Source organism: Trichosurus vulpecula, chromosome 1 (genome assembly GCF_011100635.1).
Source record: "Trichosurus vulpecula isolate mTriVul1 chromosome 1, mTriVul1.pri, whole genome shotgun sequence".
Taxonomy (NCBI): Eukaryota; Metazoa; Chordata; class Mammalia; order Diprotodontia; family Phalangeridae; genus Trichosurus; species Trichosurus vulpecula.
This window is the reverse complement of record NC_050573.1, coordinates 120,970,388-120,990,792: the sequence shown is the minus strand read 5'-3', so window position 1 is coordinate 120,990,792 and position 20,405 is coordinate 120,970,388. Positions and strand designations below refer to the sequence as shown.

The 20,405-nt window shown below is 38.5% G+C and overlaps 1 protein-coding gene across 1 annotated transcript in view; it reads left to right on the top strand.

Annotated features, from left to right (window-relative positions):
- The first annotated feature begins 201 nt into the window (after positions 1-201).
- Positions 202-20,405, top strand: part of COLEC10 (collectin subfamily member 10) — a 58,646-nt gene continuing 38,442 nt past the window's right edge. Inside the window, exon 1 of the mRNA XM_036740821.1 lies at positions 202-441. Within this exon, the coding sequence (XP_036596716.1) occupies positions 294-441 (148 nt within the window). The 5' untranslated portion in view covers positions 202-293. The remainder of the gene's footprint in view (positions 442-20,405) is intronic.

The window sequence follows — 20,405 nt, the reverse complement described above, 5'->3', positions numbered from 1 at the left end:
ACCAGGGCCTACAGTCCCTGAAACATTTCTTTAGACCAGGGCTATTATCTTACAGTTTTGAGATAGATTACAATAAACAGTTGTCACTTTAAAATAAACAGTCTGGACAATGTATGATCTCTGTGGAAAACTGATAAAGTAAACAATCCAGGGTATCTCAGTTTCTTGTTTGAGTCCCTTGGGAATGCAAGCTCCAAATACTTCATTTTCTTCCCAAAAGCAGAAGGTTTTATTTTTAAAATAAAGCTGTTTGTTTGGAACATCTGAGCACTGCTTCTTGAGGGACCACAGAGATGAATGGCTTGGGAGCCCGACTGGGAAGGCATACGCTCACCCTCCTTTTGCTGTTCCTTTTTCAAATTCAGATCCTCTGTCTCAACGTTGACAGCCGCCCTCCTCCTGATGTCTGCTCCACACACACGGTTTTACCTGGACCGAAAGGTGAGGAGAACAAAAGAAAAAAAAAATATTAGTGAATCCAGAAAGATAACTGAGGTCCTCCCTGCCTTTGCCCCAAACTCATTTAATGCCTTTCTTCCTGTCTTCCCTTAATCCCCTACTCCCCTTCTGCTTTGGAAAATCGTAGTTCCTGTTGCTTTCTTAATGTAGATCATTCAGTGCTAGGTAGGCCATATACCTCCTCCATGGACCTCAGCAGAACCCAAGGCAGGAAGAAAGTTGAACTTCCTTAGTAAGGACAAAGATCTCATTTTCCTTCTGATTGCCCCCTCTCCCATCTCCCCCTCGATCTCCTCTTTCTGGTAGGCTGGGTACCCTTTCTGAGGGCTCTGGGGTGGGGAGTGCAAAGGAGGGAAGACGGGGCATATCTTCTCCAGGGGCTGCTCCCCTCCCATCCCCCCATCTAATGCTGAACAAAGGGATTACGTGAAAGCCTATTAAACTGAAAATTAAATCTTTCAGATATTCCGTAGGTCATTGAATTAGGGCACAAGAGCTTCTGGGCACTAATTAATTTGTGGATTGGGTGGGCATTTGTTGTTGTAGTGATTGTTGTTTATTTTTATTTCTTGGCTGGAAGGTTATACAGGAATAAGTGTGTATAATTCCCTCTTTTGAAGACCTTTGAAGACCATTTAGAGGACTAAGAACCTGAAATCAAAGACTGAGCAAATTCCCCCACCCCCACCCCAGTTTCCAATAGAAACAAGGTACAGCAGTGCCTTGAGCAACCAGTTGACAAGAGGGCATTTTCCCAGTGCAGGCGCTTATTCTTTTGTTCTAGAAGTGGTCACTGCAGTGCAGAGCCCGGCTCCTTGCTTAAGAATTCATGCCGTTTCCCTTGGCTCTATAGGGTGGAAGAAATTGCAGCTGTTTTAAATTTTAAATGGGGAAAAAGGGATTTTTTTATCAAAAATACATCTCCTCATGCTTGTCAGATATTTAAATGTGTGTTGCTTAAATTGCAGTTTTTTTTTTAATCAGTGAATTAATTTCCTCCTCAGATTGCAATCCAAGTTTTAACCTTTGATACCATAGAATAAATGCATGGAGACACAATGAGACCTCAGGGCTGCTGAGGAGTTTGTTTGGTGAATAAATGAATAATAGGAGGGTAAATGTTCACAAAAGAAAGTTTGGACTAGAAATAAAAGATTCATTTGAAACTCTTGCTGGGCTGCCTGTAGGTACTACCGAACTATGTTACAGATGGGGGCTCAGAGGGTATTTCCCCCAGGTTTCCACGTGAGCTTGAGTTAGCTTAGAATGAGCATTGGTAAATAGGCTCTCTTTGCACAGAAAAATTGATGGTGGGAGAAGGCCTTTAAAATGGGAAGAAGAGGGAAAAATAAACAACTTCAGTCTGACTGAAAGTTTTTATTTTATAGCTTTTTTAATTTTGTGGGGGAAAGGGGCAGACAGACCTGTGATTTCTTTCAAGCATTTAGCAAACGCCCTCCACCAATGATATGTGACTTATTCCTCTTTACTCATTTAAAATTTAAAATACAGTTGCCTGGAGAAAGATTCTAAGTGACTTTGATTATAGTAACACAGCCCAGATTTGCCAGATGCAAGATTTGGACCCATTTTTTTGGTTTCTTTTTTTTTTTTGAATTTATGGAATAAAACAAACATTTTCATAACATAGTATAATTTAAAAAGATGATTGCACATGAAAGTACAAGTCTATTTTATACAACTTACTATTTCTTTTAAATATGTTGTAATCATGTAATTTTTTCCTTTTTTTCTCCCCCCCAAAGAGATACCATTAAATACAAATTATGTGTATATATGTATATGTATGTATGTATGTGTATCTATATGTCCGTATACGTAAAATTATTCTATACATACTTCTGTCTATTGGATCTTTCTTTTCATGGAGATAACATCTTTCTTCATATGTCCTTTATTTTTGTGTATTTAAAATAGTCAAAATTACTTCTTAGACTAGTCTTCAATTCCCTTTACCTGCTGCCTTGCAAAGTAAAAATACCTTGTAAATAATATCTTGGTTTTTTTGTTCCTTGGCACATTCGTACTCACCATGGTATTTTAAGCTCACCCATTTTCAGATGGAGAAATGGGAGGCTTAGGGGGTTTAAATGTTAGTACCTTGTTTTTTACTCATAATCTCCTTGTCCCACTCCTACCCCTCCATTACAATATGAGCTTCTTAAGGATAAGGACTTTTGCCTTTGTTTGTTTCCCCAGTGATTAACACAATGCCTGGACCATAGAAAGGAAATGATCAGTGCTTGTTGACTGATGGCTGACTAAATCATTGGCAGACCAGTAAATAAAACTCAGATCTCTGGGTGCCTAGCCTTGTCTGCTTTTCCTGTCAGAACATGTGGATTCTTATTATTTTAACAAAAAAAATTAACTTTAAGAAAAATTGCCTTGAAATCGTTTCAGTGAGACACTAACTTATTTTTGTGATAAATGTATCCTTAATAACAAATTCTGCTCCTGTCATATTGTGGTCTTGGGCTAGAGTGTGTTGATACATGTTTAACAATCAGCTCTCTAAAAAGACATACTTTTCTGTTATGTGTATGTAAAAGACATTTGCTTATCGTGCAATGTTTCCATTGCTTTGAAGGACTTCTAATCCATACTCTAACTGAATTACTAAATATTTTTTGCCTAATTTTCTAAACATAAACAATGGTATCCCATTCCCTACCTCTAATCTTCAACATTACAATTCTATAGTTTTTTGATAAGTAACCTAAATATCTTTTACATACACAAATATTATATACATTTAGTGTGTTACTTTTGACATGCTTCTAAATTTAATCTGAATTATTGACATTTCCTCCATAACTTTCTTAGATCTAGACAATCAACAAAACAATAAACCAAATCCTGATATGCAGCCCTGGCCGATTTCTGAGGTGCAAATGTTCACCCTGAAAAATTTAACAATGGGCTCTCAGAAGCCTGTATGAGTTGGCTATAGCAAATCCCTAGCTTGGCCTGTTTACTTCACTTCTCAGTTAAAATAAGGAATTGGCTGTGCTCTCTATAGTCTTTCTATTTTTTCAGAAGAGAAAAATGTGAATGTGAGAGGACTGAGGAGAGAGAAGAGAGAATATTTTATCACCACTTAATTCCATCTAGTTCCCTGCCCTGCCTCCCCAGCTTGTGACCCCATCAGAACCCTGTGCTTAACTGAAAAGGAAGAGAGAGAAGCACTGGGGATTATGGATACCAGGGACTCACAGTTGTAGGAATAGCTCTTTCCCCTCAGACACCCTGCATCCCTGCAGGGAAATGAGCAAACAGCAAAGTTTAGGAAGCATATCTCTCCCTATGAAGATTTAGTGACTTGATTTCAGTTCTTGTGTTGGGGGCAGTCAATGATTCTTACTTTAGATGGAAATAGAAGGTCCATTTTCACTCCCTGAGCTAATTAGAAATAAGGTATGTGTGACTTTAGAAAGAGCTCCCCAATAAATATTGGCAGCTGAAAATATAGTCCATGGGCTTGGGAGCACATGGAGAATATATGTTGCTTTTTGCAAGTCCTTTGTGTGATCACAGTGAAGGTGCAGACAACCTAGCTTCAAATCCAACATCTGCTAACTTGCATAGCTCACTTAATCTTTCTGGGACTTCATCTGTGAATGGAGTGTTGGTGGAGAGTGCTGGACTGGATGACTTCTAAGCTCTGGAGCTATAATTCTGATAAAGCACAGTGCCTGGCACATAGTAGGCACTTAATAAATGTTTGTTGATTGATGAGCTAATGTTAAACTTTCTTTCCTCCTACCCTCATTCACCTCTCCAAAGAAGAGTGCTGAAGTCATTTTTTAAAAGTGAAAGGAAGTGTTGAAATAACATTCAATTCTAAAATTTAAACATCTTAGAGACTGTACTGTGGGCTTTGGGGAGGCAGTTTATTTGAGGGAAACAGCCATCCCTCAGAAGCCTACATCAGCGTCCTTGTACTCTCTCCTACCCAGAACCAGAGGCCTGCTTAGGCTAGGCCATGAACCTCAGAGAACAGGGCAAGGGCCAGTGAGAGTGATTGCCCCAGAGTGAGCCTTATTCTGTGCCCAGGTTCTACTCATGCCTCAGGCCAGAGGATAGAACTTTATTAAAGGATAGAACTGTGAGCATGTCTGGAGATAGTGGGGATTATTAACATCCAGCAGTGTAGAGTATTGGCAAGAAGTGCACAGGCCGGCATGGTAGCATATGTCTGTGATCCCTATTACCAGGGAGACTGAGTATGGTGAGTTATGAGATTCAGTGGGTTAAATCAATAGGGTCAGGGTATCTGTATGGTACAACATCAATGCTGTAAGCACCTAGGAGAGAGAGCCACTAGGCTACCTAAGAAGGGGAGAGCCAGTCCATATTAAAAATAGACTAGCTCAAAAGTCCCATCATAATCAGTAATGGGGTCAGGACTGGGATTAGGCCTAAGAGAAATAGAAAGATGCAGTTAGATGAGGGAGGAGGAAGGGGAAGAGGAGAAAGAAGAAAAGGTAAAGGAAGAGGAGGAAGAAGATGATATAACAATGATAAAGAAGAAGAAGAGGAGGAGGAGGAAGGAGAAGAGGAAGAAGAAGGGAAAAGGAAGAAGAGGAGGAAGAAGAAGAGGAAGAGGAAGGAGGAGGAGAAGAGGAAGACAAGGAAGAAGGAAGGAAGGAGGGAAAAAAGAAGGAAGGTAGGTTAAAAGGACTGAGCTCATTTTAGTTCAGTTGCTAACTAGGTGTATGACATTGGGAAAGTCACTTCATGTCTCTGGGCCTTCATTCTTTTCATCTATAAATTGAAAAGATTGGATTTGATGATTTATGATATTGTATTCAGCTTTCAAATCCTATGATTCACAGAATCACAAAATTTGAGAACCAGAAGGGACCATAGTAACCGTTTAGTCCAACTCATACATGAAAGGAATTCCTACTATTACATACCCAACAGTGCTCAGGGTCTGCTTGAAGGCCTTCAAAAAGTCATAATTCACTGCCTCTTGGAGGCAGCCCAAGATTCTAATTGGATTGTGTATTTCTGACTGTTTCCCAATTTTGAGCTTGGTCTTTGATTGTAGACTCTCAGGAAGGGGTTATTCTTTTGCAACATTAAACTTGCTTGGAGGGCTTTTAATCCATACTCTAACCAAATGACTAAACATTTCGACCCTTCTTTTCTAAATATCAATAATGGCATCCTCTTTACCATTTCTTATCTCTAATTTTCAATATTACAATTCTATAGCTATTTGATAAGCAACCTGAATGTCTTTTAGCTTTAAGCAACTACTTAATATAGTTTTTCCTGAGATTAAATATAACTTCCTCTTGCTATATTGCTAATTGTCTCATCCCCACATTTATCAGTAGCTTTCAGTATTGGTTTTACCACATACTGTGCAACTCTGAACAAGTCATTTGACTTAGAAAACAGCATTAGGATCATGGATTTAAGAGCTAAAAGGGACCTTCAGAATCATCTAGTCCAAGCCTCTTATTTTACAGATGGGGGAACTGAGGCTTAGAGAAATTACATGATTTCCCCAAAATCACCCAGATGATAAATAGCAGTGAAGAGGTTTAAGGTTGAGGGGTGGTGGACACCCCAAAATATTGACGCACCGGGTCCTGCCGAAAGAATTCGACTCAAGCCTTCTCAGCCAAGGGAAAAGACAAAGTTTATTAGGGATTCACCATAGTGGGCTGTCTTAAGAAATCCCCCCACCTTGTGACTCCTGTTTCCACAAGCGGGCCAGATTCAACCTACTGAATTAGATTGAATCTGGGCACCTTCATGGAGGCAAGATGGAGATTATATACACAAAGATTGTAGGAGGGATTGAGGGGTGGTCTGGGGTGACTTGAGGAGGGGTTTAGGAAGGGTCTTGAGGGGAAGTCCCCAAGGAGGGCAAGGTGAGGTAATGGGATTAAGGGTGGGAAGTAGCTGAACAACAAAGGGCAAGGCTAGGTAGAGATTTGGGCCTAATGTTAATGTGAGGCTTGTGGCCTTAGGGGAAGGCCAGATCCAGTTGGAAGATTCAAGGACAGTTCAAGGGGGCTCCCAGAGACTGTATTGCAGATTCAAGGGGGTTCCCAGAGACTGGGCCCTCATCAGCAGAACTAGGTATTTGAATTCAAGTCCTCCGAGTTCAGATCTGGCACTCTTTGCCTGAGTGCCCCCCTCTTTAAAATGGCGATAAAAATACTTGTACCACCCATCTCACAGGGCTGTTGTAAGGAAAATACATTGTAGGTCAACATGGGTCATAATTACATCCCTTACAGACATTTTGAGAAACATTCAGCTAAATGAAATGTTACCAAATTGATTTTTTTTTCTGCTCTGGTATTGTAGAGTGGGAAGAAGACAATCACTTGGGGCCATTTTTTATGGGGGTTGGAAAAGCTGTCAAAATCATGGGATGATAGGGTTAGAGATGGAAGGAAACTTAGAGGTCATGGGGTTCAAGCCCTCATTGAATAGATGAGGAAACATCAAGACATTAAGTAACTTGCTCAGATGGAAGAATGGCAGAAATGGAATTTGAACCTGCGTCCTCTGATTTAAACTGCACCACCATTGCACCAACTGTTTACCATTCATAATACAGAAAACATTCTTACCCTCTACTATCTATGGCGCCTGAAGAGTACTCTCATGAAATACTTTAGTCTGTGCCATTAGGATTTTTGTATTTGAATTCTCTATTGCTTTATCTTTGTCTCATTGTGTGAGCCAAAGTCTGAAACTACTTACTCCCTGCTTAGTGGGAGAAATGCAGCCACTTTTTCCCTGGGCGTTTATTTGTTAACAATTTATGTGTAAGTCTGACCTCTAGTGGTCATAACTGAAAACACACAACTGCTTCAAAAAACACACAAACAAAAAACCAGGCAAGGTAACATGTACAGTTATCCCTTTCACATTGCGACTTTTCCTATTGCAGTCTCAATATATTGTGAGTCAGCATAAGAAATTAAATGGGAATTTTGGGGGAGTTTTATGGAAGCCACAGATGACACATGAAGGCCAACAGAGGACACAGAGCCTATGACCAAATACTTAACCCCAAATTTTACAGTAAGGTACCGTAAAAACCTCATATACAGAAAAGAAAAAATGTCAGTCTTCTTCTCTGGTGCAAAGGGAGAGCCAAAAACATTTACGCTAATTTTCCAGATCATGGGGGCATGCGCTCCTAACCCCTGTGATGTGGAAGGGATAACTCTGTAGCTAGCTGGTTCAAATTATATTTCAATGACTATTGGAAATAATGGAACTGTATTGTGTCCCATGTTCTCCTTTTGTTAGGAGCTATAGCCTGAAGTAACACAAATGGGTGATCTAGAACCTTCATTCTCTGTGTCTCTGCTTCTGATACATCTTTATCTCATTATGTCTCTGTGTCTGTCTCTCTTCATCTCTCTGTCTGTCTCTATGTCTACTCTCTCTGTCTCTGTTTCTGTCTCTGTCTCCTTCTGTCTCTCTCTTTGTCTCTGTCTCTCTCTCTTTGTCTCTCTCTCTCTCTTTTTCTGTGTGTCTATCTCTGTCTGTCTCTGTCTCTCTCTCTCTCCATCTGTCTCTGTTTCTCTCCTTCTCTGTCTCTGTGTCTCTCCTCTCCTTAATTTGCCCAGGGAAGTTTTACCCTGCTATATTCTTGTGACCTGGGCCTTTTGGCTCCTCCTTAGTAATCTGTTCCCCCTCTACTGCTGGAGCCTACTGGTGCTAAACTTAGTGTAGACACTCCATTTGGTCTGATTTTATCAGCAAAGCACAGAGTACATAAGACTTCAGTGCTGATCATTGTTCTAAATGCTGATGTGTCCTAAGAGTTGTATACTTTACCTTCTCTTTCAACTTCTCTGCTTGTATTCAGCTTGTCTCGAAATTAGCATCATAATGTGATAAAAGGGGGGGAGGGGAATCTAGGTTTGTATCCCAAGACTTGTGTTCAAGTCTTATCACCACTTATTAGCCATGTAGCCTTGGGTGTAATCACTTAAGGAGTTTCATCCTCAGTACCCTTACCTGAAAAATGAGAATAACGGTGTTGGATCTCTGACTTACATAACATACAGCAATAATAAATCACTTGCAGATGCAAGTTATTATTACCCAGCTCAGCTTGTTGAGGTGAGAATCAAACGAATTGGATTGCTCCCTACCTTTCTCATCCTTCTCTCTCTTATTTCTGTACTTTTGCTCATTCCCTTCACTGTGTTTAGAGTTGTCTCCAGTTCCTTCTTGACCCACCAGCCCCCATCTCCATCTATTAAAGTCTCTTGCCTTCTTCAAGGTCCAAATCAAGTACCTTTTCCATAAAACTGTTCCAAAAGTCCTCCCTCTCCTAGGTTTATCATGCTTGGCCCTGGTCAGAGAATATCAGGACAATTGGGTTTGGTCCTGGGTACTGTATTTTAGAAAGGTCATAGGCATGCTGGAGTGTGTGTAGAGAGGGAGAAATGATAAATTGACTCAGGAACAATTGCATATGAGAGCTAATCAGAGGAACTGGGGAAGAACAGTGTTTTGTTTTATTTTGATTTGGGGGAGGGATTGGTTCATAGAAGCACAAATGAAGAGTGGACAGGGACTCCCAGAGGCTACTATCTCATTCAACTTCCTCATTTTACAGATAAGGAACCTAAGTCCCAGAGAAGTCAAGTGGCCTGCCCAAACTCACATAGATCATAGACTAGTGGAGAATGTAAACTCAAGTTTTATGACTCCAAATCCACTTCATACTCACTCTTCCATGTTATTATTTATAAGTCTGGGAGGGATTGCATATTGAAGTGGGATCAGATTTTTTCTTACTGATTACAACTAGTAGCAATATATGAGATGCAACTCTTGGTTTAATAGCTAGGTGGCATAGTGGATAGCGTACTGGGCCTGAAATCAGGGAGACATCTTCTTGAATGTAAATCTGGCGTCAGACACTTACTAGCTGTGTGACTCTGGGCAAATCACTTAACCCTGTTTACCTGATCTATACAAAATGAGGTAGAGAAGAAAATGGTAAAACTTCTCCAGTATCTTTGTCAAGAAGACCCCAAAGAGGATGACAAAGAGTCAGACACAATTCAAATGACTGAACAACAATGAATCCTTGTATTAGAGGCTCCCACTGGACATGGAGGACCTGGGTAAACTTTCAAAACCATGATTTTTCTGTAACCCATTGCCCCTACCTTAGTAGAAGTTGGGAAACTCAATACCTAACATTCCTCTAAGCATAATCATTAGTTCATTTTACAAGCACTAAGACCCACAAGGCTTGAAACATAAAACAGTTTTGTTTTTCCATTAAAGAATGTAGGAAATACTCACATCTTAAGCCTCAGAGAGTCAAGAGACAGTGTTAAGCCAAATAGAATCAAGAGATAGTAACCTTCCATTCCCTAGAGACCTGCACCATCTCAATGATATCCAGTACTTCCCTAAGTGGCACCCTGGCAAAGGGGAGACTGGAGTTTACTCCTCTAGCTTGGCATTGAGGCTCTTAATGACTCTGAGGCTATTTGTACCATATTGGTATTTTAATCAGAGCTCTTTTTTACCCATGGCCCCTCCTAGGTCTGTTGTTGTGAGACTCTAATGAGATAATGGATACTTTGCCGACCTTATAGTCAGTGGTGGGATTCAGCCAGTTCTCACTGATTCAATAAAACCAGTACCTAATTTCAGGGTTAGTTCTGCCAACCAGTTGTTAGCAGGGGTGGGGCCTGTGCCTGCCACGTCACTGGCAGGCTGTCATGTCAGCTCGGTTCTGTGGAGAACCCGTTGTTAATTCCTTTAAATTCCACCACTGCTTATAGTGCTATGTAAATGACAGTTATCATTTTTATTATTAGCCTAGTGTCGTCAGGTCTCCAGTCTCATGAGGACTTCATTCTTTGAGCCTTCTACTGTACTCCTGCTGGGCCTAAGCAATATTTATAGAACAAAACAAGTGAGTGCTAGTAAATGGACTATTGAGGGAAGAATGTAAAACAGTTTCAGTATGTCACTATGATGCCAAATCCAAGGGTTGAGACACTGTAGCTCACTTCTTCTTCCTTAACATATCAAGTCCTATGACTTTGTGTATCAAGATGTAATCTTTGGTAGAGCTCATGATTCATATTGCTCTTGACAGTTAATGCAAGAGAATATAATATAGGCCTGTCACTACTTCTGTGAAAATTCTGGATCTCTATGTTTCTTTCTCTATATATACTCCTTGGGAATTTTCATCAGCAATATTCAGTTCCACAGACATTTATTACACGCTTACAAGGTAACGCACTCGTACAATGTATGAGGTGCTGTGCTGGGTATGAATGAATGAAAAAACATGAATTAAGTACTCACTGTGTGCAGAACACAGAAGACTTAGCTGTTAGCACTCCAATAGAGTTACCAGTAAATATCCAATAGCCTAATTTATATTACATTGATTAAATTAAAAGAATTTCACTATGGAGTAAAACAGAGAGTTTGAATGGGAGATAATATGAAAAGACAGAAACGTAGGTGGGAGCCGTGTTGTAGAGGGCTTAATGATCTGAGAATTTTGTATGTCAACCTGGTGGGGAAAGGGAAGGGAATAAACATTTATATAGCACCTATTATATGCCAGCCATGATGCCAAATACTTTACAATTACTGTATTATTTGATCTTTACTACAACCCTTTGAGGTAGGTGCTGTTACCACCTCCAATTTACTGTTAAGGAAACTGGGGCAAATAGAGGTTACATCATTTGTCCAGGGTCATACAGCTTGTAAGTATCTAAGGGCAAATTTGAATTTAGGCCTCACTTATTCCAGGCCCAGCACTCTATTCACTGTGCCACCTAGCTGCCTCTATACTAGAGGTTGTTACCATTAATTTTTAAGCAGTGAAGAGATATGTTTAGATCTTGTATTTTGGGCATATCAATTTGGCAGCTCTGTTGAAGATGGGTCCATGAGAAAAGAAAGTAGATATAGTAGACCAATAGTGACCAGTGGGCCACTGCAATGAGGAGGCAAGAGGTAATAAAGGTAGAAGTTAGCATGTGATTGGAGAAAAGGGGACAGATATGGGAGATGTTGTATAGAATCAATACCTGACCATTGAGAATGAGATGGGAAGTAGGGAAGAGGGGAGAGTTAAGGATGACTTCAAGGTTGCAAACCTGGATGACAAGAAGGATGGTGGTGCCTTCAATAGAATTACTCAAGGTTGGAGTAAGGATGGGTTGGGGAATAAGAATGGTAAAATGTAATGTGTTTCATTTTGGACATGTTGAGCTTGAAGTATCTCCATAACATCCAGGTGGAGAGATCTAGCAGGCAGTTGGTACATCAGCTGACTATTCGTAGATGGAATAGTGCAGATTTCTTTAGAGTACTTTCTGCACAAGTGCACTGAGATAAATATCAATATATTTTAAATTTGTTTAATAAAGGAATTCCTACTTAATGCTACCATGTTTAAATACCCTAAAGTGTTTGCAAAATGAAAAGAAAGTTCCTAACAATTGCCTCTTACAATAAGATTTTCTTCCAAGTCACAAAACAGCAATTACCACATAATGATAAAACAAATTTAGCTGGTCTTTTTAAAATTCAATTTCCCATATGCAGTGAAATGAAAAAGGAATACAGGCAGTTCCTAGTTTAAAAATAGATTGTATTCCAAGGGGTCATACTAAGTTGGTTGTCTTGAACTCTCAATGCATTTTCCCACAGAAACAATCACCAACATTTGGTATGAACAATATGAGAAGAAAAAAAAAGATTCTTCAGCCCCCTCTCCCCCAATACACACACATACACACACACACACACACACACACACACACACACACACGTATTTCCACAGAAAGACTTGCAAGAGAGGGATGCCCCCAGGGAAATAGTTCCTCGTTCTAAACCTTGCCACTTTTATCCTATCTATATTTAGGACCGGAGAAAGTTCATTTGGAGAAACAGCTTGATTTCTTTCCTTCCTCCTCCTCCTCCTCAGTCCCCTGGGTATGCGGCACCACAGAGGGAGGAAAAAAGAAACCAATCAAAAATATCTCCAAAGAAGTCCTTTCCAAGTTGGACCCACTGGTACCACTCACACAGTGTAGAACAGTGAAGGGTTTAAAAATGGGTAGATAGGCATAAATAGGACAGTTTTGTGTAATCCAAATGCCCACCAATATACAGAGTTATAAAGAGGAGTTCTGACACCTGGAGAGACTTCAGTTGGGGGAAAGGGGACACACAGAGGAGAGGCCATTGTTGTCAGGACCATGTGTCTGTGTGGCAGAACTTCTACCAAGAAGCAGTGATCATAGGGCTATAAATTGAAAACTGAAGGAGATTTCGAAGGCCTTAGAGTCCAACCGCTCATTTTATAGATGAAGAAGTTAAAACCCAGGGAGGTTAAATGCCTCCAGATTATACAGATATTATGCCTTAGAGTGAGGATTGAATTCAGGTTCTCTCTCTCCAAAGCCAGAGCTCTTCCCATTGTACAATGCCATTTCCTAGGGAAAGGCAGAATAATGTAATAGATGGTGTGCTCAACTTGGAGTCAAAAAGACTTGTTTTCAAATCTGGCCTCAGATACTTACTAGCCATGGGACTTGGGGCAAATCACTTTGCTCAGTTTCTTCATGCATACAATGACAAGGTTGGACTTGATGGCCTCCAAGATTTCTTTTAGCTCTACATCTATGATCCCATGAGCAAAGTCCTATTGGCCTCACCCTGTAGATAGCTCTTCCATCACCTGATTTTAAAACAAGTAACACATTTCTCAGCCTTTTCTTTCTTTAAATTAAAAATATAACTTCAAAAAAAAAGAAAGGGAAGAGTGAAAGGAAAGGAACAACATAGCTATTTTTCCCCAGCTTAATTTCTTTCTGGAGGGGTTTCTTTATGTTCCTGTAACTTAGGTTGCTTTCTAAATTAACACTGTCATCTCTGTCTTGTTCTGGAACCCTCCCCTTAGGGGAAAGCATGATTTCCTATCCATCTTTCATTCTTAATAAAAATGTTTATAAAATTTTGCTTCTGGAAAATCTCTGTCTCTGTGAGAATAGAAACCCAACCCGATGGCTCTTTGGCACATTCTGCCAAAAATATGACACTACTTCCCACTTCTCGCAGGATGTTCCAACCCATAAATGTTCTTTCTGTTCTATGTACCACATGCTTGATCTGCAATATTCTACTGTTGTGAAAAGTTCTTGCAATTTTCTTTTTATATTGATTTTTTGACTTTTCATAGAGATGAGAGAATGCTAGATGCACACAATGGAATTTTTTCCCCTAACATTCATGTGCTCAAGCTCAATGATACCTGGATGATTTAACTGATCTTGCATGTTTTTTTTATTTGATACCTAAAATCTAACATTAGAAGAAATATAAAAGCCCAATCCAAGGGTAAAAAAAAGTTTCTAGGTGTTTGTTATGTTTCAGAGATAAATATACCTGTAAAAATGATTATTGCAATTAAGGGCTGGGTCAGACAGGCAACCATCCACTCTGGCATGACTATCATCTCTAGAACATAGCTGTAGGCAGTCAATGTGCCCATTAGCATCCAGAGACCTATTCTTCTGATGCTTTGATAAGGTCAAGTATGTTGTTTCTTATACTCTAGGAATGTCTGAGTGCTGCTAATTGCATTTTTAAAGACAAACAGGAAGTGTGCAAGAGATTATGATACTTTGGATATTCAACAGTGTCAAGAACAAGAGTTTTAAGACTGCCTCAGGGCAAATCCACACACATTAAGAGACTTTCAAGGGTCCTAGAGAGTTGAAAATTATCATGAGTCTCTGCTTTTCTGGTATCAGATTGCCCACCAGGAGACAAAGTAATAGCAATTTAATCAAGGAGGCCACCATAATGGTCCTAAGATCCTAGATATAAAACTGATAGGATATTTTAAGGACATTTGATCTGACCCTTCAGTTTATAGATGATAAAACTGAAGTTCAGAGAAATTGCATGACTTGCCTATGGTAACACAGCTAGTTAATGTCAGAGGTGGGATTCAAACACAAGGCTTCCTAAATGCAGGTCCAATGCTCTATCCATTATGCCATGTTGCCTCTAGTGGTGAGTGCGAGGTTGGCACACAAGCACAGTACCAGTATGGCCTTTAACACCAAACCAAAAAATAAAGATACTATTAGATGGAAGTATTCAAACTTCTAAATGGTCTGATACCTCAATGTGCTTCTTGAGCAGCTTCACCAGTTTCAGATTGATGCTGAATAGCATCAGCAACATGGTGGGCACATAACCTGTAAGCACTGGAGAGAGAGGTCCACTCTATATAGAAGAGAATATGAAGGTAGCTTCTTTTGGTGAGCTGAAGCAGGCTATTCGTCAGTAGAGCAAATAGAGGGGAAATATCTTAATGATACTCTGGAATATAATTGCATTTGATGTTTATCTGACATAGATATTTTGTTTGCCAAAGTACTCATCATAAAAGAACCTGGAAGGAGATGTCTCCAGTCTGAAGTCTTGGTTCTGCCACTTACTGACTGACTGTGTAACCTTGAACAATCCCTTTAACCTCTTTGGGGCTGTTTCCTTACCTTATCTATATAATGGAGTTCTGGCCATGGTTGGTGCTGTCAGGGCATTTTGAAGACACCAACAGTCTGATCATACAGCCAATGGAAAAGGAACCCAACATGTGGTAGGACAATTTAGAGTGTCTGCCTATTCTCTAGCCCTCCAGGATCCTAAAAGTAGATCACGCTATCTTCTATATGTATGGAACCATCTCGAGCAATATGGACCTTTCTTAACCCGGGGTTCTTTTTTCCCCACTTGATAGTATTTTACTTTTCCCATTACATGCAAAGATAGTTTTCAACATTTATTTTTATAAGATTTTGAGTTCTGAAATTTTTTTGTCCCTCTTTTCCCTCCCTTCCTCCCTCCCCAAGATGGCAAGGAATCTGATTTAGGTAATATGTGCATAATCATGTTAAATATATTTACACATTAGTCATCTTGTGAAAGAAGAATGAGAACAAATGGGAAAAACAAGGAGAAAGAAAAAACAAAAAAGTTAAAATAGCAGGTTTCAATCTACATTCAGACTCCACAGTTCTTTCTCTGAATATGGATAACATTTTCCATCTTTTGGAATTGACTTTGATCATTGTATTGCTGAGAAGAACTAAGAAAATCATAGTTGATGCTCACACAATGTTGCTGTTACTGTGTACAGAGTTCTAGCTGTGCTCATTTCACTCAGCATCAGTTCATATAAGTCTTTCCAGGATTTTCTGAAATCCACCTGCTCATCATTTCTTATAGAATGATAGTATTCTGTTACATTCATATACCACAACTTGTTTAGCCATTTCCCAATTGAAGGGCATCTTCTCAATTTCTAATTCTTGGCAACTACAAAAAGAGCTGCCATAAATATTTCTGTACATGTGGGTCCTTCTCCATTTTTATGATCTCTTTGGGATACAGACCTAGTAGTGATATTGCTAGAATAATGGGTATGTGCAGTTTTATAGCCCTTTGGACACAGTTCCAAATAGCTCTCCAGAATGGTTAGATCAGTTCACAACTCCACCAACAATGCATTCATGTTCCAATTTTCCCACAACTTCTCCAACATTTATCATTTACCTTTTCTGTCATATTAGCCAATCTGATAGGTATGAGGTGGTACCTCAGAGTTGTTTTAATTTGTATGTCTCTAATCAATAATGATTTAGAGCACTTTTTCATATGACTATAGATAACTTTAATTTCTTCATCTGAAAACTGCCTGTTCATATCCTTTAGCCATTTATCAACTGGAGAATGACTTGTAATCTTATAAATGTAACTCAGTTTTCTATATGTTTATCAGAGACACTGGCTATAAAAAATTGTTTCACAACTTTCTGCTTTCCTTCTAATCTTGGTTGCATTAGTTTTGTTTGTGCAAAACCTTTTTAATTTAACATAATAAAAATTAACCATTTTGCATTTTATAGTACTCTTTATCTCTTGTTTGGTTATAGATTCCTCCCTTCTCCATAGATCTGACAGGCAAATTATTCCTTGCTCTCCTAATTTGCTTATGGTATCATCTCTTATGTCTAAATCATTACCCATTTTGACCTTATCTTGGTATAGGGTATCATCTGTGCCTAGTTTCTGCCATACTATTTTTCAGTTTTCATAGCAGTTTTTGTCAAATAGTGAGTTCTCCCAGAAGCTGGAGTCTTTGGGTTTATCAAACACTAGATTACTATAGTCATTGACTACTGTGTCTTGTATAACTAACCTATTCCACTGATCCATCATTCTATTTCTTGCCACTTTATAATATAATTTTAGATCTGGTATGGCTAGATCTCTTTCCTTTGCAACTTTTTTTTTCGTGAATTCCTTTGATAGTCTTGACTTTTTGTTTTTTTAGATAAATTTTATTTTTTCTAGCTCTAGAAAATATTTTTTGGTAGTTTGATTGATGTGTCACTGAATTAATGGAAGTAGAATTACTGTTTTTATTATATTAGCTTGGCCTATCCATGAGTAATTTATATATTTTCAATTGTTTAGATAACACTTTATTTGTGTGAAAAGCATTTTGTAATTGTGTTCATATTGTTCCTGGGTTTGTCTTGGCAAGTATTTTATATTGCCTACAGTTATTTTAAATGGAATTTCTCTTGTGACTTGGGGTTCTTAACCTGAAGTCTGTGGATAGATTTCAGGGGTTAGGGGTTCATAACTTGGGTGGGGAAAATAACATCTTAATTTTCACCAGCTTCTAATTAAAATTTAGCATTTCCTTTAATTATTTAAAAACAATTTCATAAGAAGAGGTCCATATGCTTTCTCAGAGTGCCAAAGGAGTTCATGACACATACCAAAAAAATTCAGAACCCTGTCTTAAATGAGCTTTAAAGTCCTCTCCAGTTCTACATTTTATAACATTCTGTGATTCTGCTCTTCTCACTAAGCTTTGAAGGTTTTCTAGAACAAAACTTTCTTCAAATGCCATAAAAAGCAATCCCTTGACAAGTAACTATCTTTCGCTTTTATTCAGAAGAGAAATTATTCAAGTTAGAGTTCATCAAATCAAATAATGTTCATGGGTACAATGCTTGTAAGTAGAGCTGGCAAAACTAAGTCAGCCAAGGGATAAAGGGAAAAAAGAGATTATTAGGAAGAAAAAACAGAGAGAATGGAGGTGGGGGAAGAGGAGGAATGCCATAAGGAATGGAGTATGGTTATATAAACAAAAGTGTCTTGAGAGGTAACAAGGTGTAATGGGACAAGCACTAGACACAGGTCTAAGTCAAAGGATATGGGGTTGAATCCTGGCTATAACACATACCAGCCGGGTGATTATGGACAAGGCTTTTAGCCTCTTAGTTCCTCATTTTTCTTATCTGTAACATTTTGAAAATGGGAAGGGGGGAGAGAAGAAAAAAAGGGGAAAAAAGAAAGTTACATGATAACTTTATTATATATTTAAAAAGAATAGCACATTGTACATAATAGATTTACAGTTTCGTGTACAATCATTTTTTCCTATTCTACAATATGGACATGTTTGTTTTATTTCTTAAGTTCTGAATAAAATAAAAGAAATTTAAAATGGTACTTGTTGCTTACTTAATAGGATGACTATGAGGCGCATGCTATGCAAAGATATTTATGCTATATAAATGTGAACTAATATTTTATTAAGGTTTAGTATTGGGAGCACTTAAAGCCAAGTTATCAGGGGTTCACTTTCCACTTCTGACACATACTGGTTGTGTGACCTTGGGCAATCAATCAACTCCTCAATATCTCAGGTAGTTTTGTAGTAATATAAGTTAGAAAATTCAACAAGTCAATAAGCATTTATTAAGCACTCACTATGTGTTAGGCACTGTACTGATCCTTGGGTGATACAAAGAAAAGCAAACAAAAAACAAAAAAAAGTAACCCCACCAAGTCATTAATTGAAGGAATTAATATTCTTTTAAAAATAGGTTTTGATTGATATCTTCTGTTTCTTACTTCATCATATCTACTGTAAATAACCCTCCCCCTCTCAGAGAGCCATCCCCTATGACAAACAATATTTTTAGAGAGAGAAAAAAATCAACATAACTGACCAATTTCAGAAAACACATGTGTAACATTGGAGCTTACATTTTAATGTGGGTAGACAACACATAAAAGTGAAGGTAGAAGGTACCTGCTGAAGGATGGTTGATCTGGGCCCTACTTCAAAATAGTGGCTTTGAGAAGGCCTTGCTAATGGGAGAAGGGAAACATAGGATCAAAGGAAGAAGGCATCTCAAAAGTGGAAGAGAGTGTTTCTTCATTTGAGAATTTCCTATATCAATGAAAATGAATGAAATTGCAGGTCCAGAGCCCTATTATTCTTGGTCATGGATACCTATGCCATACAGTAGTGTCCAATTGCCTCATCTGTAAAATTGAGATAAAAATATCTGCCCTACTGACTGCCCTAGACTATGTCAGTGAAAAACTTGTAAACTATAAATTTGAGAAATTCATATTATTAACTTTTTTTAATTCTAAAGGACTACCTTATCTGCTATCAGTTAGCTTGTGCTCAGGAAATGAAAACCCAGTTGGATAGAGCCTAAGAAAAATGTCAAGGCGTCAGATCTTCCCTAGAGATCATTATCTGATTCATTTCAAAGTTAAATATTCTGCAGGAAGCTGTTACTTGCCTCTCCTCCAGCTGTCTTCCCATCTAAGAGTACCCTCCTGATACTCTGTATTTATATTGCATGTTCTTAGTTATATAGAGATTATCTTACATTAGAATGAATGTAAGCTTCTTGAGGGCAGGCATTATCTTTGTTTTTTCTTTGTATCCTCAGTGCTTAGCATGTGCCAATTTCTTAATGAATGCTTGTTGCTTGATTAATATAAATTGCTCTATGACTAAGTCAGTAATTATAATAATAGCTAATATTTAGATAGGGCTTTAGAGTTAAATATTATATCATTTATTCGCTTAACATCTCCAGACCTTCATTTTCTTTCACATGTACAAGTTATATTGTGATGATCTCTTAGGTACCTTTTTGTTCTAAAAATTCTATGAGTCTTTAATTCTACAGACAACTTTCTAAGACTATAAGTTTAGAGTAAATGCAGATCAATCTAAATAAAGGTGGTTTCCTTACTTGAAGGGCCCTATATCAATGACATTTTTAGAGCAGTTTTAAAAGAAAGATAGACAGAGACAGATGGATAGTGACAGGGACACACTGATGGTGAGACAGACAGAGACAGAAAGATTGATAGATACAAAGACACAGAGACAGAGAAAGAGACAAACACAGGGAAACAAAGAGAGAAAGGAACACACAGAAAAAGGAGATTTATTCTTCAGTGTCATGTGGACTATTGAAAGAGCAGGATTGTGCCAGTCTTCTATTTGTGACTTTGAACCATCTGCTCCTCTTGGTCTCCTCTATAATTTGATCAATGTGAGGAACTTTGGGTGTGCTTATTCCCTCCTCTGACACAGATTGCAATCCCTACCTAGGACTTACATAAACCCTAAGAGCTTGTTTGGGAAATGGGCATGTTAAATGACTTGCCTTCTCTAGGTCTTGCTGACTCTGCACCCAGTACTCTGTCCTCTATGCTGGGCTACTTCCCCCTCCATTAAAAGCAACAATAATGCATAACATCCCTATCTTGCAGAGTCATTGTAAGAATCCATGAGAATACATTTAAATTTCCACTAAGAATAATGTTATGGGAAAGTCATGTTTCTTAGCATTTTAATGAATAATTTTTCTACTTCATGAGCTACGTATCTCTGGATATGGAGAGGATACTTCGAGGCAGGCATATAGTCAGCTAAAGGAAGCAAAAAAAAAACATAGGCAAAAAATCCCTTACCTTAAAAATAGGTTATATTCAAAGGTTATTGTCATCATTATAATGTCTTT